A 15,114-nucleotide genomic window follows, 5' to 3' on the forward strand; every position below is an offset into this window, starting at 1 on the left:
TGTGATCAAGTTACCGAGCCCACTGTACGATATAGTCAGAGGATCGAGTAAAATACCCACTGTCTGGGAGTCGGGTTAGGATATTTTTGTTTTGTTTTGTAGCAGCGTAGCACAAAATGGCTTCTCTTGGTCATTCGAAACTGCACGAAGATCTTCAGGCAGCATTTTTACGTTACAGAGAAGGGCGATATGATGCTGATTTAGACAGTAAGGAACTTAACGTCATTCTTTGATCTCTTACAGTTTACGGAATCAAGCTTTCCCAAACTTACTGTGTTTGCTTGAATTTATAGAGAGGATAAAAGAAGAAGGAGAAAGGATTCTAAAGGAGAATGCACCGGGAAGAACTTCTCGCATAAATCCTCATTCTATATTTTGGATGGTAGCAGCTATAGCTGTATTCTATTACACCGACTTTTATATTGCAGTGAGGTTTGATCCAAGAATATATAGGTAAGCGAAGCGAGAATATGTTGTAAAAGAACAGTCACTACTAGTAAGACTTAAATCAAGCACATGCTTGGGATAAGCCAAGACAGAGCTCTCAAACTGCAAAGTTCTCACAGTAAAACGGTTGCTACCAACGTCTTAACCTCAAAGTAGTACATTTGTACTATGAGCAGTTACATCACATCATTTAAGCTTATTTGAAGAGTCTATGAGAGCTTCCCTTCCCGTCCTCTACTAGGGTGGTTTGTAACCAACAATCCAATTAGCACGTGAAAGAAGGAAAAAGAAATAACTATTTGTGGTTTCATTCTTTTCAATGCCAGTGCTGATTTATACTACTCTTCCAGTTGACTGCTATACCACAAATTTTCACCCTCTTTGGGGTGATTCAACACATGTAACACATGTCATGGTTGGCTATCACATGATCACTTTTATTGGTGAATCATGTGGTTAAAACCTGTGTGATGATGAGCTTGAATCATCTTTAACGGTTGTACTGTAGTTCACCAAATCATGTGATGTAAACAAATTATGTAGTTCATGTGGTGCAGCCAGAAATACAACATGATACCTGGGCAATCACTATGAAGAGGGCAAAAATTGGGTTTTGTGATCTATTGTGGACTAACAGGGTCAGAAAGCATTTATTTGCTGCCAAAAGCACCTAAGTACAAGAAAAAATAAAGTAAGTCATTTCAGTGCTACTGATGACCTCAGCATTGGAGAAATTATCTGAAAGACTTTTTTTTTCATTTTTCTTCAGGATGTGGCTGTATATTGGAGGTGCCCTGATTGGAGTAAACTTGAGCATTGGATGTTACTGTGTCTTATGGTTGAGTTACTACAAGAAGATCACAGACTGGGACAAACATTCTCCTTACCTCATTCCTATTGCCACAGCATCATTTATTGCTGGTATGATTTGGTAAGGTTTACTTGTCTGGTATTAAGAAATTTTAGGTAGTGTATCTTAAATAGGACACCATCATTCAAGGGAAATTGTGTACAAAAAGTCCTAGTGGTCAATAGGAAACCCTTAATAACATCAACTGACATACATACAGTGTAATTTCCCTTCAGAGGAAGGGTTTTCTTCAGAGGTTAAATACATTTAGAGTGAAGGAACTGTAATTGAAGGGGAAGTTCCTGTTTAACAGTAGCTGATCGAATGTTCCCTAGCTACACTGTAGTAACCTAATAAGTCTACGGAGACCAGTGCAGAGAAGTGGTTTCCATGGAAGGAGTCTTTATATGTGATAAGCATTTTGGCAACTGTTTAGGGTGTTGCACGTAGATCATTATTATTATTGCTTTGAACTTCTCATGCATTCGTCATCATGTCAATGTCCTTTTTTTCCTTTTTTTTTTTTTGCAGCTCAATTTATTCATTGTGGCCAGTGTGGAAAATCCTGACGCCTTTCATCACAGTCACACTATTCATGGGAGTGGTCTTTTTAGCAACCTTAATACCAGTATGAGTTAAGAATTATTATTCTGCCATTAGAATGTGACAACATTTTTACTAAAACAAATGATCATTGATAATAACACCAAACAGAATGTAGTTTGGTTATTTAGTAAAAAAAAGTTCTGTTTATTTTGTAAACTTCTCTGCTTTTGAACATAGAGCTTAACTTCTTCACCTTCACTTTTATGCTACAGCATGTTTCATTTGAGTTTTATTTTTTGGCATTACTTGAGTTTCATGAATCAGATAGTGTCCCAGGGAATTGTATTATAATTCAAATGATCACCAAGAAGGCTATGATTCTCATTAAGTGAAAAGAGAGGAATGAACTGCTGTTTACGGATTACCTGTTAAAACTTTTCCTATTAGAGTTGACATAGAGCAGGCGGGATTTAAGAAATGCAGATTCAATCATTTATCAGTTATTAAAGTTCCTAAATAATTGAAAACATAACATGTTTTTCTTCATTTCTTAATCGCGAGAGGTGTAAATGCAGTTTAGGTTTTCAAGCATTATAAACTTGCTCGTTCCATTTCATTATTTGTATTTATTTGTAAATATCAAGACTGGTTTATTTAACCGGTTTTCTAACATATGGAACAACATCATCCATTCCTTTGCATTGACTGGGTGACGTTTGGTCAGTAAATGTTTGCATGAATAAAGTAAACGGTTTTTAAGACTTGTATCACTTTGTGTATGAATGAGGATAAACAACCAGTTGCATTAATTAAAGAATACAGCTTTTTCTGATTCTTTTGTCAATTATTTTGTTGCCACTTTTTGTACCTTTGAAAATGTTCATACGTTCAAATTTCGGACAAAAGGAAAGCTCTTTGCATTTACATTTTCTTGCATCAGCCATTGCATCAATGTAAAGAGCGATAGTGCAATACTATAGTTTGACATCGTATTATCATCTCTGTCATCTTCAAGACTATTCCACTTTCATCTAAATGTCAGATTTTCAAATTCTTTACACCAGCATTTCCTGATCAATTTTTGAACACAAAATGGAAAACGGTGGCTGGAAAATCGTCTGCAAGCAATAATAAAATGTTCACCAGAAAAGCCCCGGCAAAACTTCAAAAAAGTTTGTCGAAGTTTAAAGTGTGCTAGAAAAAGTTGTGAAATTTGTCAAAGTTAATTACTAGAACATAGAAGATTCACCAGGATGGCAGTCACGATTCATATGATGATCTGTAATCCACTTCCATCTTTGAAATCCTGTCGGATTTCTCCCAAAAAAATACTTTCTCTAGATACCATGCTCCTAGAAATGGTTCTATCCAATTTATTTTTATATTCTCTGGGATTTGGCAATATAATCTGGAAATTTGGAAAGAGAACTTACAGTCGTCAACCGGGACGGGATTACTTAAGGGAGCTGGGAGAGACACGACAAAAGATGATCTGTTTTATTTGCAGTCTAGCGCAAGGCATATCGTATTTGATTATTTTCTGACCCATTATCTTCATAGCTGGAAAAAGGTTTTATGCTCAGCGCTTTTATCTTACAACTGCTCCTTTCAATAACCCAGGTAAAAAATAAAACTGAAGACACTGCTTTCCGCAAAGATTCGTCGACTGAAGGCAAGTTGCCTAGCTGACGTTTTGTGCTACAATGGGGGCTTGGTACGATTTCAGTAGATCGAAATCTTTTTTTAACATTGAAATTTACCATGCTACAAGGGAAGAAGATTTGCAGCTTGATCTTTCCTAACCTACAGAACAGGACGATTAGCGGGGACGAATCGCGATATGCAAGCAAGCGCGCGAGAACGTGCGCGAAGCACAAGACGAAAAAATTTGGGTGTGACTTGGTCGAGCAGACTGCGCGACTAGAGTAAAGCCGGATTTATCACGCTGTGCTGGTTCGTGCGTTAATTATTTGTGATTGTACTAAAGACTTACTGAGTACATAATGTAGTCCCAGGAAAGTGTCTTAGACAGATGCTGGGAGATAAGGTTAACATGACGGGGAAAAATCCGTGCGTTAATTATTTGTGATTGTACTAAAGACTTACTGAGTACATAATGTAGTCCCAGGAAAGTGCCTTAGACAGATGCTGGGAGATAAGGTTAACATGAAGGGGAAAAATCCGCAAATCCTCGCTATTAACTTACAGTTGAGTAGATGTAACGCATCCGGAAAATCCGCTTGGATGAAAATAACAAACTGTTCATTTGGCAGTTTCATCCCTTACACGGATAAAGACTGAAGCCTTGGCAGCGTATCAGCCCAATATGGCTTTGTCAGACGGAACAGCGGAACAAATGGTTAACCTCGAGTCACATAGAGTAGAAAGCTGTTTGCTGTAAGGAAGTGGCGTTTTGTTGCGCTCTGATTGGGTGATTATCACTCAGTTTGCTTATCGCGTGAGCTAATGTAGCTATTTACTAGTTTGGTTAATTCATCTAAAGGAGATTATTCATCTTGGTTAACGACATCTGGTTAACCAACAGGCCGTTTAAATTGCCATGTATGGTTTGGCTCGGTGGATAGCTCGGTTGAATAGTATTAAGCCGCTCATAAAAAAAAATGAAAGCCGCCAATCTTGCTTTAATACAGGAAGGCTTAAACCCTCCTGAAATAACGAGATGGTGTTCCTCATTTGTCACCATCGAAAGTCCTTCCGTGCAGACTACGGGAAATGAGTTTTCAGTTTTTTTCAGCAACAAAAAAATAACAGCAACTTCTGATTGAAGATTGGAAAAATAAGGGAGTTATGATGCGATACATTTTTGAATTGTACAAGGCAACGTTGAAATGGAAAAGCAGTAGATCATTTGGCTGAAACAAGCGATTAGTAAAACAATTCAAGCGCAGCAATCAGACGATTAATTTCAAAATCGGCCGAGGGCCCCCTCTTCAAGGCATTGTGGTGAAATAATCAGCCGCCGTCTTTTCCCCTACAGATTGTACACAAGTTGGTCCCAGATCCCATTCCCTCACGTCAAGGGCTCAATTCACTGTCCCGTCCCAGGCCACAATCAACCAAAGAGTTTTTCGACAATGAAAACACTTTAATTTTGCATGTCCGTACAAAAATACCTTTATTATCGAGCAGCCAAAAAATGTACGTCAAATATCTGCTGAATACATATTATGTTGAATAACAAAGCAGAAAATATACAAACCAATGCAAAGAAGGCTCTAGTTATGCTATTTACACCCTGCCATCATCTCGCTATAAAACCATGTTCTGTGAAAAAAAACTAAGATTCCATATTGAGACCCATCTTCTGCGATCAGGTGTTCTCACAGCTACCAGAAAACTTGGAATTCAGTTCGAGAGTTTTCATTAGTGTTTGCTCAACCTTGATCACGAGAATAAATAGAAAAGTTAAAAACACTTAACACTCCTCTAATAGCGTATAAACCCATCACTACTGTCGACATCAAATAATGTTCGCAATCTCTGGGAGCCTTTAATTTCTATTTCACTACGGTTTAACACCGTAAACCGGCGACTTGATCATCTCGTGTGTATCACAAACTCACTGTCAAAGAGACGATTCTGAAAATAATGTCCATTAAAAATGACACAATGATGAAATGCAACGATCAAAATAACACTCAACCGACTACTAGTAATTAAGTATGACGTTTACGGTTTAAAGAAACGACTTTACAAGCTACTGTAGCAGTATGAAAGAAAATCATTACTTGATTGGTTCACACTATGAAATAATATCTACATGTTTAGATGCTATATCGCGGTAAAAGTTCTCGGCGAAAAAACCTGAACCCCGTTTTTACTTTGTTTCACGTGTTGCACTGTACAGTATGACAGAAACACGATACAAATCTATTACTTGGAGTTCTTCGAGCTTTTCTATACAATAGTTACAACTAAATCTCCGACAAACACTCTCAAGTAGGGCAGAAAAAAACACTAATGGCTCAACGGTAATACTTTGATTTCAGACATTAGACAATATACTCTGATTATATTCTATAAATCGCACTAAAACCTAATGTTTGGTGCTTTCTGTGGATAAAATAATCATGCTTGGATTAAACGTAGATGTATGATGAAAATTTCTTTAAAAAAAAGACAATTACTTGTTTATATTGAACTAGTGGACACATCACACTGAAAAATAGAGCCCACAATCGCGGTAATTTGGTCAGTAATGTTGCTTAGTAACCAGTTTTTGACTAAATAACAAAACAGAATTCCATGAGCACGGTTCAGAGTACTGCATCATTTTCCATCCGTCCCTCGGTTGAGCTTTGCTCGCGTTCGTAATGTTTAAGCGAGTTGAGCGCGTCCTTGACGGCATGGTAGATGATGTTTTTCACCTGCAAAGAAAACACAGACTTCTCAAATTTAAATCTGAGGTCCGGCAGACCAAAGGAGAGAAAAATACATAGCGTTAAATTCCATAGATATTTTATGACAAAATGCTACTCGGCGAAGCAGCAATCTAATAAGAAATATGGGTCAGAACGCAGGTGGACTACAATCTGTACATCATTATAACAACTCCCAGATCAGTCGTCCGCACAACCGTTGTACCATGTAACCGACTTTCACAAATAACGTCACAAATAGCGCAGCAGTAACTGTCGAGTACTAGTGCAACACGTGACCACGTTTGCAAAGCCAAGTCAAAATGTTTTCGCACTAGAAACTACAACGATCGAAATTCACAACAATTAAGCTGTGGCAAGAATTGTTTAATAAACGATCCTGTTGGAGCTCGATTTCCGCCGCCCTCTCAAGTCTGGTCTACGATCCTCTTTACCGAACAGCAGCTGGTGATGGAGCTTGTACGGAGAATGAAGTGACAGGATTTACCTGAAGCTTGTCCTCATGGTTTGTGTGTTTGTCTGACAAGTGACGAAACTCCTGAGTCATCCGGAAACAGTGATCAATACGCTAAAAAATCAAACAAAACAAGCCATTAGAATGCTGATGTGTTGACTTCACGTCGCTATAACGTCGTCAAAGGCATGACTAAGAATCGACAAACGAACAACGACAAAATCTGCTGTTTCTTATACAGATCATACCTCGGGAGACACAAAGTCCTCGGCCACCTTCACACAGCTATACAGATTTCGCACCTGGAAGCAGACGTAACTCGATCACTGACTTGATTATTAATGAAAAGTTATCTTAAATGGAAAGAAAAAGTTACATGTCCTCCTACGTGTAGTGTCTGATTGGTTGTTACTGGGCCTTGTTTTTTGACGCGCAAGCAGCAATTTATCAGCGACAATACAAGGATCTGTATAGAGCTGCGTCATGAGGAATCCCTCCGGTCAACTCTTAAACGTCTTTCTGGAGGGTGTTGCTAAGCAACATGACTATCCTTCCATCCCCTCCCTTCTGTGTTAGTCCATCGAATATCACTCTTTGCTAGAAAGCCTTTTTAGTTCGTCGGTACCCATATGTACACCTCACTGGAGTGTCTTACTCAAGAATAACAGAGGAGGACCCTAAAAACACGCCAGCGAAGACATCCCACGGATTCCTACGCATCAACCATTATACCACCGTCGGACTGAAACTAGCTCGCAATGGAGGCTTATGCGGGCAAACATCATGAAAAAGAGATTACTGAAATTAACATTCGAATAGACTCCCCGCGTAAGCCTCAGTTGCAAGCTAGTCCTAGTCCACTACCGAGAATACGAAAAAGGTCTATGTTTCACACTCGTTCTTTCCTTTACCAGAGAACCGCTTAATTAGGTGTGAGTAAAATAAACACAAGATACCTGATGAGGCGCTCCAGCTGGAATGAAAACAGAGTCACCTAAACACTGACAGATGGCCCAGCCCTCCACTCCATACTCCTTCTTTAGCCGCTGCCTGATGTCATGATCCAGATAAAAACACTACACACAAAAAAGAGCAGAAAAATTGTCAACAGCCCCCCCAAAGATTCACCAAACAAATTCTATAAATTCAATACAGTACTTCCACATTGGAGGAGGTTTTGAAAGGACCTTTTTTCAATTAAAATAAGCTCATCTTATCTAGAGATAGAGGTTGACAGAAGGCAAAAGCATATAAGGTATTCCCCCTCCCCTCCTCTTCTCTTTCTTGACAAAAGCTAATGAGTGAGTAGTGCCTTTCAATTTCCTACCGGTAATATTATAGTTAAAAGATCGTTGCATGTACCTGGTCATGTATCGGGTCATGATGAGCGGAGTATTTCATCTTACGTTCTTTGGCCACCTGAATAAGAAAAAAGAAATCAATTTTCTCTACGTGCGAATAAAATGGTTGCTGCGTAGTTCTTAAAACAATCTTCCTCGTGCCGAGAACTCCTTGAAATCAACATAACATCTTCATGGACTTCCCATTCCTATCATCCCACTAAAAAAGAGAAGAGTTCCCCAAATATCCACTTGATTCTTGAAGGGTATGGTCGTAGCGAGGTTCATCTAGGTTCATCTTTTCATATAGTAAATGAATTTGTAATGATATATTTGTAAACCCTGATGAATTTTTACCGTGTCTAAAGAATGATCAAAGATTAAAGATTTAAAGAGCTTGACAGCAAAAGGATAAAGATACCAACTCACCGCGCGGAGGCAGTCCCTGATTTTGTCGGCATCTTCAGCGGCATAGATGTGCCATAGAGCCCCCTGAAAGAAAACCACGCACAACATTGAAATTACAAACTATGCTGCGAATAAACTATGCTCCAGGCAGAGAAAAAAGCAAAGATTCCTTGGTACCGAAGCTTACGGTACCTTTAAGTACAGTAGTGTCAGAGATTCATAAGAAAAACGCGGAAAGTATGCCGGAAATCTCGATAGAAAGGAACGAGTATAGCTTACTATTCTGGCGGTTTCTTGGCGCACGCGTCTTCTCTGTGATTCGTCGCAAGCCTCATCCACTGCTTTTATGGCGTCTTAAAAAGAGGAACATGAAATTTGTAACGACAGAGGAAAAAATGCACTGTAATAAACTCCACAAAATAGATTTCAAATCATACCTTGTCTTTCTTTGTCGCCAGCACCTTGATCTTTTGGAACACCGACGTAAACCTACGACACAACAAACTCTTTATTTCCATTGGCACACAATATAGAGATAACTTATGTGACCAGCATATGATTTCTTATCAAAATATAATGAAGCTACAAGAGGCATGAAAGTCAAGAGAATAAGGACACTGATCACTTGAGTAAATTAGCATAAATACTGCTTCTGATATAAAGGCCATATCAATGAGGAGCAAATTTTGTCTGGAATTTTACAGTTGTCTAGAATTCAGAGTGGGCAAATGTTTTAACTTTATATGGAACGCGTGAAGGTGCATGACGCAAAGATAGATGCAGAGTGCAAGTGAAAGATGCAAAGACGTGACTGATCGTCGAAGTTACCATAACAGATTACTCTCAGTGGTGTGCTTTGCCTCTAACCAGCCTGGCTTCTCACAAAGTTACTGACAAATAAACCTCTGTGACTACTAACCATGATGTTGACAGCATCTGACATGTCAAGATGAAGGTTCGTCGTGCCTTCCTTTGGACAAGCCGCGGAACCTACAATTAAAAAGAAAACAAAAACGAAAATCACCAAACCATAACACTCAGTATTGAAAATGGAGCACTTGACTATCGCTTAAGCGATGACCACAAAGCCCATGAGTATCAACATTACCCAATCATAACGTGAATAGAAACGTGTACCAGTCACCTGATTCACTCAATGCCAAGAGCGGGAAAGGTCACGTGATTGGAATTTTGTCTCGGATTTCGAAGTAGATAACTGTGATTTTTGCTCTGATTGGGTTCCAGCAAGTTGCAAGGGTTTTATGAAGCAACTGCTAAGCTCAAGCAACGCAAATACGTATCTCATCTGAAGAGGCTTGCAAATACCAACAAACATTTATGGCGATGAAAATGACAAACTAAACCCTTACCATATGCGTTGTACATCTTTGGGCCCAGATCCGGTTTGACAAAGAAGTCTGGTAACCTTGAGAGAGACAAAACAGTTATCGTTTTCCAGTAACTCTTAAGATGTCACAAATTTGCGGCGAGAGGACACAGTATGACAGACTAGTCGATAATGCCCTTTTTACTCAAGAAAAGTTATCATGACGGAAAAGGAGATTTAGTGTGAACGCCAGCGACATCAAACAAGAGCTTCCAAGTACCTTGAAACTAAATTTCTTGAGCCGTCCCGTCTGGTGTATTCTGGTAACGGCACATTGTTCATCAGATCTTCAAACCTGTAAAGATTGAGATATGGACATGAGCGAAATTATGTGATGAACACAACAATGAACATGTTTGCTATTTTGCGATAAATAAAAAATGCACGATATAAAAACAATTACCGGGTCGGTAACTTTTCACTGAAGTCGTCTTTGGGCGGCCAGTCCTAAAATAAAACAAGTGAAAATATATCAAACAGAAGATATTTCGTATTTTGCAATGCACAAACCATATGGCAACGCCTTAGACAATGATTTCCCAAAGATAAACATGGAGCTCTCCTCGCACAGAAGCGATGAGACGAGAGGAAGAGTCGTAGTAACGCAAATTGCCTTTTATAGTGGGACGGACAAGAAGACTAAGACACTGTTTTTACAATGATGTACTCTTGGAATCATATAATTAAAGAATATATTTACCTTGAGTTTTAATAACATCGGTTCGCCATTGCCATCCAAAGGACGATCTAATTGGAAAGGTTTGTAACCTGGTTAACAAGGGACAGCAGCAGCCACAACAACCGCAAATTCCTCCTTACTTATTTTGAATAATAATTGACATTTTTGTTAGCAGTATTATGGTAAGTAACATATATGTGTAGAGTAAGTAGTGTGTTATGAATGATTTATTTCAAAAAGGTTTAATAAACTTATGACGCAAACAAACCTTTTATGCTCTCAAAACCCTGCCAGAAATCGCCAACTTTAAACCGTTCCACCACCACGCCATTTCTACAGTTTACCACATCGGATATTTCATCGCCTGAAGAGGAAACAAAAATACATGTTCATTTTTCAATCTTGCATAAAAACAAAAAAAAACATTGGGGAATTAGCTACCCATAGCCATGACATCTTGTTCTACTGCTAACTTTTATTCTTTGCACAAAAAAAGCCGAACTTTTTCAGTGCTATCTTTCTTAACATTTAACATTCACATTCAAGTAGTTTTATTGCTGTGGCATTCAAAAGAAAACTTACCAAACTCCTCGCCAAATGATTTTGGAGTCCAGATGTCCAGATTCAGATACTTGTCCACTTGGCTGACCAGAACAGGCTGAAACCAAAAACAAAACAATCGTGAAAGGTTCTGAAGAGTTTTGGATTCTACAGTATTACCTAGAAGCGGACGGCTCCGCTGCTCATCGACTTTGTTTTTTGTGTTCGGGTCTCTGTTGTTCAAAGAGTGGATAACGGGAAAAGTTGATATCTAATGGATAACCTGTTAACAACCAATTTCTCCAGTGAATACAGTAACCTGTGAGTAACGTAACCTTTCTTTTGAAAAAGCAGCAAAGCTGGAGACCGAGTGTAACTTTAAAAATATCAGTTACAGTTTAAATCACTTAGTTATGTGACACTGGGCTGTTAGACGTTAGACAGGCTCCCTTATCTACATCCCTATACCCTACCCATCCAAAATACACAGGCTCACACGCGCGAAAATGAATGTCTGGATGTCTGGTGTTGAAAACCACTTGGAAAACTTCCACGACTCAATAACGGGCAGCTCTACCAATATAGACTGAGACAAATACCTCGCCCTTTTTCCATCGAGACTCGAACGCTTTTATGTTTCCAGGCGCCCTAGGATCGTGTAGTCTCAGCAAGCGGCCATCACATAGCCATGAATGTGGTACACCCGCGCAAGCATCGGCATCCAACGAATCAGGGGTAGGTGGCACTGTATGCTGTCGCACCTCAACCGAGCTCTCAGCACTGGTCGGTTCACTGGGTGTGGCAACTGGGACAGAAACTGATAACATGAACATGGTTAGCATGAAAGACGCGAATGAAAGGGCAGCAAAACGTGGACTAATCGAGTTCTAGATCTGTACTATAAGATAGGAAGCCAGTCTTTCTGTCCAAGTGTGACGCGCGAGCGCCTTAAGTCGACGAGACAAAGCGAAGACCCGTATCTTTCGGTACGGACCTAAACCACGACGTTAATAATATGTGTAATAAATCTCTCACTCTCGGGAAAGAACAGTATTTTGAGGTAACACCTGAGAGATGGCGAAGAAGACAAACGGTTCCAAATCCAACCCACTTAGCTTAATATAACTATTACCATTTCTAATCTCCTTGGTTCCTTGCTTGCTCTGTGGCGCTGGCTTTGGTTTTTCTACTTCCTTTTTGCTCTCAGTGTTCAAACTGATGCTGTTAAAATACTCTCCATTTCTCTCACAAGCGAGCACAAGCAGGTCAAGACCACAGAGACCACCCCCGCCCAAGGAAAAATTGAACATTCCAGTCGCAGGTTTAACGTCTTTGACGGGCGAGTCGCAAGGGGAGGCCTCCGCTGATGAGTTGTAATCCATAAGAAGACTCAAACCCGACGAGACCTTCTTATCTCTCTGCGGCTTGGCTTCAACTAAACCGAATCCGGCCTTTTTGGTGAAGTGGTTCCGTCGTTTTTCCTCGGTTAGCCACTCTTGTTCGTGATCCGCCGGTGATTCTACGCCTAATTTTTCATCGCAGATCAGGTTCACATCGTCATCAAAGCTAGATTCGCTGTCCGCTGCACCACCAGTTTGGTTTGAAGAAGCAATAGACGAGGTTTCCGTTGTCACAGTGGAATTACTTGCTTCTTCCCCACTAGGAGTGACGCCATTGCTTCCATCCTCATTGGGAAGTTCAGTTATTTTAGCACCAGATTCATTGTTGTCCTCATCGCCACCAACTGACTTACAAGGACATGTTTTGCCAATCCTCCAGACGTCTCTTGCTCTATGCAGTTCGTCGCCAAGGTCAGACAAAACTGTGGAAGGTTAAAAAATGGCAAGCGTAATTTTTATTCAACGAGGCAGCTAAATCAAGAATTAAATCAGTAAAGCTCTAATCTAACGATACGTTAGGATACTTTTGATCCATGTATTCCTGCAGGTCACGTCTCTTTGGTCTAATAAAAGTCTCAAGCTTATTAGTTTACGAGCGACCAACATTTTATTATGCGTCCGTGTAGACTGTTTCAATTAGAATATTTTCCACCACACGGCATTAAAAGAGCGATAAGAGTTAACAATACTTCATATTTATTTTTGGCTTGCAGTAGGCTACGAGCACACAAGGTCAATAACCTAGATATTTACCTGTCTTAGGTATAATCTGAGCCACTGACAAGTACTTTGGTTGATGACAAATTCCCGGACAGCACATAACCCATTTGAACTCGAACACTCGCTTTCCAACAAGGCCTGTAGACAAGAAAGAAAAACGTGGCTAAAGGAATGACAGGGGTTAATAGCTCTTACATACACCTTACTGGGTCTACACAGAAGGAATCTATAGAATTCTTGTTTGGCACGTGGAAGTTAGTTTTGCTACGCCCATAAAGACAGGGATGCAGTGGCACAGCAAGCCCTTCCCCTGCCCCTTAACAAAAAACAGACGTTGTTGTTTATGGTGGTCAGTGCGCTTATAGCTACACCTTGCTGGTTCACAGGCATGCCCAATTTAACTGAAATAAACAAATACTATGATATCTACTAAACATAGTAGGCTTAAAAATCTCAACTTGCGGGAGGCAGATCAGTTGGCTATTTACAAGCATGACCTAGGAGTTGAACTAGGGTCTACCAAGAAACAACTCCAGCTTAGTGGTCAGGGCGGGACTTGAACTCGCAAACTCCGGATTTCAAGTGCTGGCGCCCTAACAACTCGGCCACCCTGCATCGATGTGAACAGAGCTGATCACTCGTAACCGACGCACATTAAAGTAAGCCTTACCAGACTGTCGCTCTCTCTCCTGGACGCGCAAGTTGTAACAATCCAGGCACACGCCAAAACCACACCTGTGACACACCCAGTGCATGTTGAAGATGGTGGTCGCACACACATCGCACATCTCTCTTACACCTTGAACTGCTCGTTTATAAGCGACGGACACTAAGAAAAAAAACAAAACAAATCCTAAGACAGCAACATTGCTTGCATTTTACCTCCAGCCAGACTGATCTCACAATTAAGGTCACTCCACAGTATTGCATTGCGCATCCCTACTGCGCATAATTTCATGCGTGATTAGCGCGCGCGCATTAAAGAATGGCGGCTCTTTCTTTACAGCTGGACCTCGCCATAGAGGTAAATCGTCATTTTCTCGCAAACGAGTATGGTGACCTGTCATTTTTTTCTGTTGTTTTGAATTGAGTAATAACTTTCTCTGTGTAAAATAAATATGGACCAATTCTCAGTGTAGAACAAAAAAACAATCGTCGGAAACGTGAATTTAGCAAGCAATCGTGACTACAATCATGGTGCTATTATAAGGATTTATTGGGTATAAACAAGGTGCTGTTGCTCCTAAACGAACATGGGGACCCCTCATTTTTATTTGAAAATTTAAGTTCCTAGAATATAAACAATCAATAGGCAGAGTTTCACAAAAATCCCAGCGCAGGTGCTATTTCAGTGGAATGGCCTTAAAGGAACTAGGTCATTGTCTGCGCATCTTGAAAAGTTTAGCCTAAATTTTCCAAGTTCGTCATTTACAATCCGAGTTAATCTTCTCCATTCTTAACCATCCTTGTTCCTTTATGGTTTCCTAATATCCTGTAAGTGTCTTAAACTCATTTACATAATTTTTCCTGTAAACTTCAAATGCTACCTTCTTTCTAATAGAAAAAAAAATCCAACGAAGTGAAAACAGTTTAGTATAAAAAGAGGAGACTAGAGGTATTCCTTCGTTTATAAAACGTATGAAAAGGATTGGCTTACCTTGCTTACCATCTGTTGCAGCAAACGCAAATGCTTTCTTTTCTTCTTGCATCACTGAGCAAAACTGATTCCCAACATTACTCAAGATGTAAAGAGAGGTCTTCTTGTCAAGCCTTTCAACTATTACAAAAATAAAACAACTTTCAAGATCAGCCTCAGTCCATAAAAAATTATGAAGTGAAGACTAATAAAAACGTATAAAATAAAAAAAAATGTTATTTCGGTTTTCCTGTGTCATCCTCGTTCGCCTAAGTCTTCTTTAAAAAAGTTTATTTCTCCTCGCAAG

General features: G+C 39.7%; 2 protein-coding genes across 2 annotated transcripts in view; one reads left to right on the top strand and one right to left on the bottom strand.

Annotated features, from left to right (window-relative positions):
• Positions 1 to 89: 89 nt before the first annotated feature.
• LOC145478578 (transmembrane protein 128-like) lies at positions 90 to 2,676 on the top strand. Its single transcript, XM_081456651.1, has 4 exons — positions 90 to 207; positions 294 to 453; positions 1,217 to 1,378; positions 1,829 to 2,676. The coding sequence occupies exons 1-4, from the start codon at positions 117 to 119 to the stop codon at positions 1,929 to 1,931; spliced, it is 516 nt and encodes a 171-aa protein (XP_081312777.1). The 5' UTR covers positions 90 to 116; the 3' UTR covers positions 1,932 to 2,676.
• Positions 2,677 to 4,948: 2,272 nt separating this feature from the next.
• The window catches only part of LOC145478563 (uncharacterized), a 32,738-nt gene continuing 22,572 nt past the window's right edge, over positions 4,949 to 15,114 (bottom strand). The window contains exons 19-38 of the mRNA XM_081456626.1: positions 14,829 to 14,948; positions 13,842 to 14,000; positions 13,205 to 13,309; positions 12,184 to 12,873; positions 11,651 to 11,868; positions 11,094 to 11,169; positions 10,780 to 10,875; positions 10,533 to 10,579; positions 10,236 to 10,279; positions 10,053 to 10,127; positions 9,816 to 9,871; positions 9,365 to 9,435; positions 8,883 to 8,934; positions 8,725 to 8,798; positions 8,467 to 8,529; positions 8,060 to 8,116; positions 7,654 to 7,773; positions 6,946 to 6,999; positions 6,731 to 6,811; positions 4,949 to 6,231 (exon numbers count right to left, since the gene is read on the bottom strand). Coding sequence (XP_081312752.1) covers positions 6,121 to 6,231; positions 6,731 to 6,811; positions 6,946 to 6,999; positions 7,654 to 7,773; positions 8,060 to 8,116; positions 8,467 to 8,529; positions 8,725 to 8,798; positions 8,883 to 8,934; positions 9,365 to 9,435; positions 9,816 to 9,871; positions 10,053 to 10,127; positions 10,236 to 10,279; positions 10,533 to 10,579; positions 10,780 to 10,875; positions 11,094 to 11,169; positions 11,651 to 11,868; positions 12,184 to 12,873; positions 13,205 to 13,309; positions 13,842 to 14,000; positions 14,829 to 14,948 — 2,369 coding nt within the window. The 3' untranslated portion in view covers positions 4,949 to 6,120. The remainder of the gene's footprint in view (positions 6,232 to 6,730; positions 6,812 to 6,945; positions 7,000 to 7,653; positions 7,774 to 8,059; positions 8,117 to 8,466; positions 8,530 to 8,724; positions 8,799 to 8,882; positions 8,935 to 9,364; positions 9,436 to 9,815; positions 9,872 to 10,052; positions 10,128 to 10,235; positions 10,280 to 10,532; positions 10,580 to 10,779; positions 10,876 to 11,093; positions 11,170 to 11,650; positions 11,869 to 12,183; positions 12,874 to 13,204; positions 13,310 to 13,841; positions 14,001 to 14,828; positions 14,949 to 15,114) is intronic.

This window comes from Orbicella franksi, chromosome 2 (genome assembly GCF_964199315.1).
Source record: "Orbicella franksi chromosome 2, jaOrbFran1.1, whole genome shotgun sequence".
NCBI lineage: Eukaryota > Metazoa > Cnidaria > Anthozoa > Scleractinia > Merulinidae > Orbicella > Orbicella franksi.

Bases quoted from the DNA above. Each gene is read 5' to 3' on its own strand.
- LOC145478578 (XM_081456651.1), top strand. From the start codon at position 117: ATGGCTTCTCTTGGTCATTCGAAACTGCACGAAGATCTTCAGGCAGCA. The intron at 454-1,216 runs GTAAGCGAAGCG...ATTTTTCTTCAG, and splicing joins TTTGATCCAAGAATATATAG to GATGTGGCTGTATATTGGAG. The intron at 1,379-1,828 runs GTAAGGTTTACT...TTTTTTTTGCAG, and splicing joins TTTATTGCTGGTATGATTTG to CTCAATTTATTCATTGTGGC.